The sequence below is a fragment of the Littorina saxatilis genome, linkage group LG12 (genome assembly GCF_037325665.1).
Source record: "Littorina saxatilis isolate snail1 linkage group LG12, US_GU_Lsax_2.0, whole genome shotgun sequence".
In the NCBI taxonomy this organism is placed as follows: Eukaryota; Metazoa; Mollusca; class Gastropoda; order Littorinimorpha; family Littorinidae; genus Littorina; species Littorina saxatilis.
This window is the reverse complement of record NC_090256.1, coordinates 21080986-21088156: the sequence shown is the minus strand read 5'-3', so window position 1 is coordinate 21088156 and position 7171 is coordinate 21080986. Positions and strand designations below refer to the sequence as shown.

The window sequence follows — 7171 nt, the reverse complement described above, 5'->3', positions numbered from 1 at the left end:
TTCGACGAAGCCCGGACTTCGGTATTGCATTTCAGCGTGGTGGCTTAAAAATTAATTAATGACTTTGGTCATTAAAAATCTGAAAATTGTAAAAAAAAATAAAAATTTATAAAACGATCTAAATTTACGTTTATCTTATTCTCCATCATTTGCTGATTCCAAAAACATATAAATATGTTATATTCGGATTAAAAACAAGCTCTGAAAATTAAATATATAAAAATTATTATCAAAATTAAATTGTCGAAATCAATTTAAAAACACTTTCATCTTATTCCTTGTCGGTTCCTGATTCCAAAAACATATAGATATGATATGTTTGGATTAAAAACACGCTCAGAAAGCTAAAGCGAAGAGATGTACAGAAAAGCGTGCTATGCAGCATAGCGTAACCACTACCGCGCTAAATGGCATTGCGTTCAGTTTCATTCTGTGAGTTCGACAGCTACTTGACTAAATATTGTATTTTCGCCTTTCGCGACTTGTTTCTTTTCTTCTCTGTCTTTGTGTTCGTCTTTGCATCTCTGTCTGTCTGTCTGTCCGCCTACCTGTCCGCCTACCTGTCCGTCTACCTCTCTCTCTCTCTCTCTCTCTCTCTCTCTCTCTCTCTCTCTCTCTCTCTCTCTCTCTCTCTCTCTCTCTCTCTCTCTCTCTTTTTTCTTGTTGTCAAGTCCTCTCTTCCATTTCAGCTACACATGCCTAACATCAAACTGCTGTACACCATAGGCTACTCCATGTCACTGGCTGCCCTCATCATGGCCGTCACCATCATGATCTACTTCAGGTAGGGTCGTATCTTATAGCAGGGGTGGACGAGGTTGGGGGGGGGGGGGGGGTCCGGGTGCAAGTGCAACGTTCCCCCTCCAGCTGTAAAAAAAATTAAAAACTTAAAATAAAGAGATAGAAAAAATATCAAGTTCCGCGGCAATGTATAAGCTCGGATGGCACCAGATAGCACCATTTTGCTTCATCGGACAAAATATTTGTGTTGGGGGGGGGGGGGGGGCGGGTCATGCCCCCGGACCTCCCTCGCAGTCTTGGGCGCGCTTCCTCACAAACTAACTGGTACTTTCTTTCTCTGCCTTCGTTTTCACTCCTACTCTCTGTCGTCCAGTTTTGTTCTGATTTTGCACTTACTTTCATCTGCCCCTTGGTTGTTGTTAGTTTTTGGTGGGTTTTTTTTACATTTTATTCCTGTTTACATATTCATGAAATTTCCAAAAATGTATAAATATTAGGGGAGACCGGGGCTAGTCCGCCGCCGGGGCACATCCGTCTTTGTCTGTTTATTCTTACGTTTGCCACCTTTTAGTCATTCACACCATGTGGGAGTGGTGTCCCTTCTTCCCGCCATATCCTGCAGAAGTTCAGAGGTTGCGCGCCCATATATCGTGAGTACAGATCACAAAAAGTGTTTTTCTTCATTTTTGTAACATGAATGCATAGGAGTTGACTTAGGTTTTGATGCATTACCTCTGAGAACAAATACTTAGTCTTGGTGTCGAGTGAAAGTGCGTTAATTAAGGTCGAGTTCTGACGAAAGTTTTGCTTCCTCCTTCCCATGTTGTGCTCCTTATCTGGCACTAGAGTTGCCTGCCCGTGCAGGGGCAAGTCCGCCTATTTGTCATGGGGCATGTTCACCGTAAGCAGTATGTACAACAAATGTTCATGCGCACATAAAAACTGTCTGCACATTGATATCAGCTACACATTTGTCTTGATGTAAAATAAAAAAAATCAGTCTTCTTGTTCATCAAACTCGCCAGTTAGGCCTATGCTACCAAAAGCATAAAAGTAGTATAAAAGTAGGCGGACTAGCCCCGGTCTCCCCTAACGTAATTTTGTGTTACATTTTTTTCGTATTTTGTCATTGGCATTTTTGAACCTAAATATTGAAGGGAATTAAAAAAGCTTTCCCACTAAAGCTTGCCCACTACTAGTCTTGTACCTACTATGGGATGAGAGCGGCGGACTTGCCCCACCCTGTAGGCGGACTTACCCCGACTTGGGGCAAGTTCGCCTACGATAGGGTAGGTCTACTTAAAGCAGTATGTACAACACATGTTCATGCGCACAGAAAAACTGTCTGCACATTGATATCAGCTACACATTTGTCTTGATGTAAAATAAAAAAAATCAGTCTTCTAGTTCATCAAACTCGCCAGTTATGCTACCAAAAGCATAAAAGTAGGCGGACTAGCCCCGGTCTCCCCTACAACAACAAGCCTACGGCTTATGATGATGTCTTGACAAAGCAAACTTACAATCGTCTCCTGGGCCACGTTGCAGACGGTTGCACTGCCAGCGCAACCTGATCCATCTCCACATCGTCACGCTCATAAGAAAAATACCTATCTCAGTGTTAGGCATGTCTGTAGTGAAACTACAGGGGAAGCTACTGGAAGGGTATCTATCATGTGTTAGAGAGTACAAACTCTCAGACCAACGAAAACCATTGCCACGGTAACGAAAGCAAAACTGCCGATCTCGTTTTTTGAGATAGGCACTTTTTCTTTATGATACTGGAAGACTTGTTTTGATAATGTGACGGTATGCAAAAGCTCTTTGTGGGTTGTTATGCAGTTTTGCTGATTGAAAATTTTGCTTTCAGCTCTTTATCTCACGTAACAGCTCCAGATAGGCAATTTGAAACTTATAACTAAAATGTGATAGGCAGATTGTTCAGAAACCAAAGAAAGTTTTTTGCGTTTTTCTCAAAACATCAAACAATGACATAGGCAATTATCTTATGAGCGTGACGACATGTTCTTTGCCGTCCTGTTAACTCTTACTCTCTGCCGTCTTACTTAACTGCTGGGTTTGTTTCGTATCCTGCCCAGTTTTATTCTGATTTTGAACTTATTTGTAATTCATCACCTCATTTTCTCCTGTTGCAGACGGTTGCACTGCCAGCGCAACCTGATCCACCTGCACATGTTCTTCGCCTTCTTGTTCCGGGCAGGCTTCTCCCTGCTGAAGAACATCCTGCTTGTCCAAGACCTGGGTTTCCCTGACGATGTCAACAGCGCTGGTGAGGACATGGTCTTCAAGGAAGGAACGGTCAGTTGCAATCATAACCCAGCATACTGGAAGAAAAGTACATGCATATGTGTGGCCATTTCTGCCAAAGGGGTCACTGTGGTCAACACTATTGTTATAATAGCATCCAGAGACTGTTTTCTACTACGTTTCATCTCATTTACAGTGGGCTATGGTCGATACTTCCTGGAACTTTCTAGAAATTCATTATGTAATGGAAGTCAGTGAGCACCGTAAAGTTAGTTTACATTTTGACCCCGCGTTTCACTAGTCAGAGACTTCAGTTAGCAATGCCCAAAGTTGCAGAAATGACCACAATTCTAACCGGTTGTCGTGTGTTCTATATGTCCCACAGCACTGACCGTGCAGGCTGTTCTTATTGTTCACGTACATCTTCTTCTTGCCTTTTACTGTTTGACTCTACTGAGCAATTACAACCCAGCATACTGGAAGAAAAATACATGCATATTTAACCTGTTGTCGTATGTTCTATACGTCTAAAAGCACTGGCCGTGTAAGCTCTTCTTCACGTTGTTCATGTACATCCTCTTGACCAGACTCGCGTAGCTGGTATTACCCGCTATTACGAGCTAGTCGTGTGACAGAGAGTTTTCTTGCACACGAGACTGTAGATGTTTCACGACGGCTTTAGCCGGAGTGAAACAGCAGCAGTCGAGTGTGCAAGAAAACTCTCTGTCACACGACTAGCTCGTAATGGCGATTATGTCTCACAGCTTCAACAGAGGAGAGAACAAACACGTTTTGCGTACTCACGCTTGATAAACCTAAACACAGGAGCAGCCATTGTGGAGAGATCTACTTTTTGACGAAAGTGAACGAACAACTATGAATGACGTCTCGGTATATGTGAATGACGTCACAGTCATCGTCACAGTCTGTATCTTTTGAAGCATTCCATTCTTCATGACGTCTTTCTGTGTCTGCATCCGCGAAATGTTTGTTCTTTCCGGGGTCTTTGTCATCTATGTTCAGAACTCTGTCCTTCTAGTTTCAGACTAACAGGCCTCCTGAGCGAGCCACTTTCCAAGGGAAGCTAAACTCGCGTATGGAAACAGTACTGTAGTCTGGGATGCCGTTTTCAGTATTCTCAGCGTTGAAGAATTTGTAAAGAGAAGACACGACAACAGCAGGAGAAATAAAAGTCGTGTGTGCATTTTGGGGCTTTTGGAGGGACAATTTCGAGTTTGAATCCGTTCTTGCACATGCTCCAAAGCGTGTAACATACAATCTTGCACACGTTTGCTTTAGTAGTGGCAAAGAAGGAAAGCGTGCACCCAAAAGCGGACTCAACCAAATGGGTATTTTTCGAAAGCTTGGGACCTGCCGAACATAAAAATCGATGTTAACAAGAAATATTCAAGGGCGCACTTTCTCTTCTCAGTCAAAATTCAACTATACCCTGAAGAGTGATGCACGAGCATTTCAGACGCTTGCCTCTGAAAAAAGAAGTTCTCAGCCAAATTACGAACTCAAACTGGTACGTTTTACATATAAATGTGTTAGTTGGTATCTTTTGATTATCACAAAACAATTTGCGACTGCTTTGGCCGAGGATGCTGGTGACAGTATCATTATTATGAACCCTACCCTAAATCCAGGAAAGACGTCGTCCAAAATGTAGGTAAGTTTTGATTAAAAATAAATTCACACAAGACTAGTATTGTTGTTTGGCTTCAATGGATATATTTTCGTCAAGTATGATGTCTTTACATAATATCTGTAAAATATGAATGGATTTGAACCATATACTATGTCACTATGACCTTCCAATCTTCCTAACCCCCAGCCCAGTAAAGCGTGCGAGACGTTTCCTGAAAAAATGTCGCTTTGTGGTGCGAGTTCAGTGTGACATGATTAGTTTCCAGAACCCCATTTCTGACTTTCGAAGTTTATCTACATACATTTAGCAATGCACGAGCAAAATATGACAACTTAATGGTGCCTTTTGGTTTAATGCTATGGTAAAAAATCCTAGTGATAGTGTTTACAGCTTGAAACAAAACATAACAGAGGGGAGTAGTCTTCCTCAATCTGTTTCAGAGCATAATGTATTTCTATTTTCAGAGGTAGCATTATTTCTGATAAGAGCTAGAGCCAATATAATGATGCTGAATATTTGAAAAATGAACTTTGTGACTCATCTGAGTAGCAGAAGAGCCTTCGTGATCGTCAGCGTAAGGCTGGCTGTCTTCAAGGCAATTCCTAGATGAACAACTTAACACTGCGTTCGATTATTCGCCCGTTTCTTAAGCTAGAGCTTTGAAACTTTACACGCGTCTAGGGCTACATGAACGCTTTACAATACATACAATATAGTTGACTCTCGCGTTATTTAAAGGTCACAACAAGGTCATTACCAGGCTAAAACGAGGGAAAACCGACGGAAAGTACCATTTTCTGCAACTGTTTGTTAGAAAAAGCTTTCAAATTCAATTATTTTTGGGGGATTAACGCATCTCTAGACATGACAATCATCCGATTATCAGACATCAATTGTGGAGGTCACGACAAGGTCATTACCAGGCAAAAACGAGGGAAAACCGAGGGAAAATACCATTTTCTGCAACTTGTGTGAAAGTAAAAGCTTTCAAACTCCATCTTCTTCTGGTATTGGCGCATCTCTAGGCATGACAATCATCTGATTAACAGTCCTCAATTTTCAAGGTCACAACCAGGTCATTACCAGATAGAACCGAGAGAAAACCGAGAAAAATACCATTTTCTATAACTTTTTTGTAAGTAAGAGCTTATAAACTCCATCTTCTTCTGGGATTAGCGCTGATTTCTATGACCCTGAAGTCCGAGGAAAGTTTTCTTGGCCCATGCCTAGTTTGAAGGTCATGACAAGGTCAAGTTTACACGTTTTCTATTTGTGTTCGGCTATTTTCTAAGCTAAAGCTGTTGAGGCAGATTCATGACATCTTCCTTCGCCCACAGGGGCTCTAGGGGGGTGGGCGGGGCTGGATGTAATAGGGGTAGAAGAGAAGGGGAGAGAGAAGAAAAAGTCAATGTTAAGGTGTTCATCTACCGATAGCCTTGCGGTCTGCAAGCCTGACTCTGAGGATCACACCGGCTGTCCTGGCACTCAGACGAGTCATAAAGTTGATATATTTTCCGTCGTTTTACCCAGTAATGACCTTGTTGTGTGACCTTTAAATATTACGAGAGTCAACAATATTTGTTTCATGTCTTATAATGCCCTAGACGTGTGTAAAATCCCATCCTTGTCATGACCTTCAAACATTGCATGGGTCAAGAAAACTTTCCAAAGACTTCAGGGTCATTGAAATCAGCGCTAATCCTAGAAGAAGATGGAGTTTATAAGCTCTTACTTACAAAAAAGTTGCAGAAAATGGTATTTTCCCTCGGTTTTCCATCGGTTTTATCTGGTAATGACCTTGTTGTGACCTTGAAAATTGAGGACTGTTAATCAGATGATTGTCATGTCTAGAGATGCGCCAATACCAGAAGAAGATGGAGTTTGAAAGCATTTACTTACACACAAGTTGCAGGAAATGGCATTTTCCCTCGGTTTTCCCCGGTAATGACCTTGTCATGACCTCCACAATTCATGACTGTTAATCAGATGATTGTCATGTCTAGAGATGCGCTAATCCCAGGAAACAATTGAATTAGAAAGTTCATTCTTACAAACAGTTGCAGAAAATGGTACTTTCCCTCGGTTTTTCTTCGGTTTTACCTGGTGATGACCTTGTTGTGTGACCTTTAAATATTACGAGAGTCAACAATATTTGCGTTATGTCTCATAAATCCCAAGACGTGTGTAAAGTTGTAATTAAGCTTTAGCTTCGAAAATAGCTGACGTCCAGAAAGTATTTTATTTGACCGTAAAATATATTCCCAAATAGAAAACGTGTAAATTTGACCTTGTCATGACCTTCAAAGTAGGCATGGGTCAAGAAAACTTTCCTCGGACTTCAGGGTCATTGAAATCAGCGCTAATCCCAGAAGAAGATGGAGTTTATAAGCTCTTACTTACAAAAAAGTTATAGAAAATGGTATTTTCCCTCGGTTTTCTCTCGGTTCTATCTGGTAATGACCTTGTTGTGACCTTGAAAATTGAGGACTGTTAATCAGATGATTGTCATGC

The 7171-nt window shown here is 41.4% G+C and overlaps 1 protein-coding gene across 3 annotated transcripts in view; it reads left to right on the top strand.

Moving 5' to 3' along the window:
• Positions 1–7171, top strand: part of LOC138981495 (vasoactive intestinal polypeptide receptor 1-like) — a 229091-nt gene that overhangs the window by 210190 nt on the left and 11730 nt on the right. For all 3 annotated transcript variants that reach the window (XM_070354436.1, XM_070354438.1, XM_070354437.1), the window contains 2 exons: positions 690–784; positions 2898–3060. In XM_070354436.1, coding sequence (XP_070210537.1) covers positions 690–784; positions 2898–3060 — 258 coding nt within the window. The remainder of the gene's footprint in view (positions 1–689; positions 785–2897; positions 3061–7171) is intronic.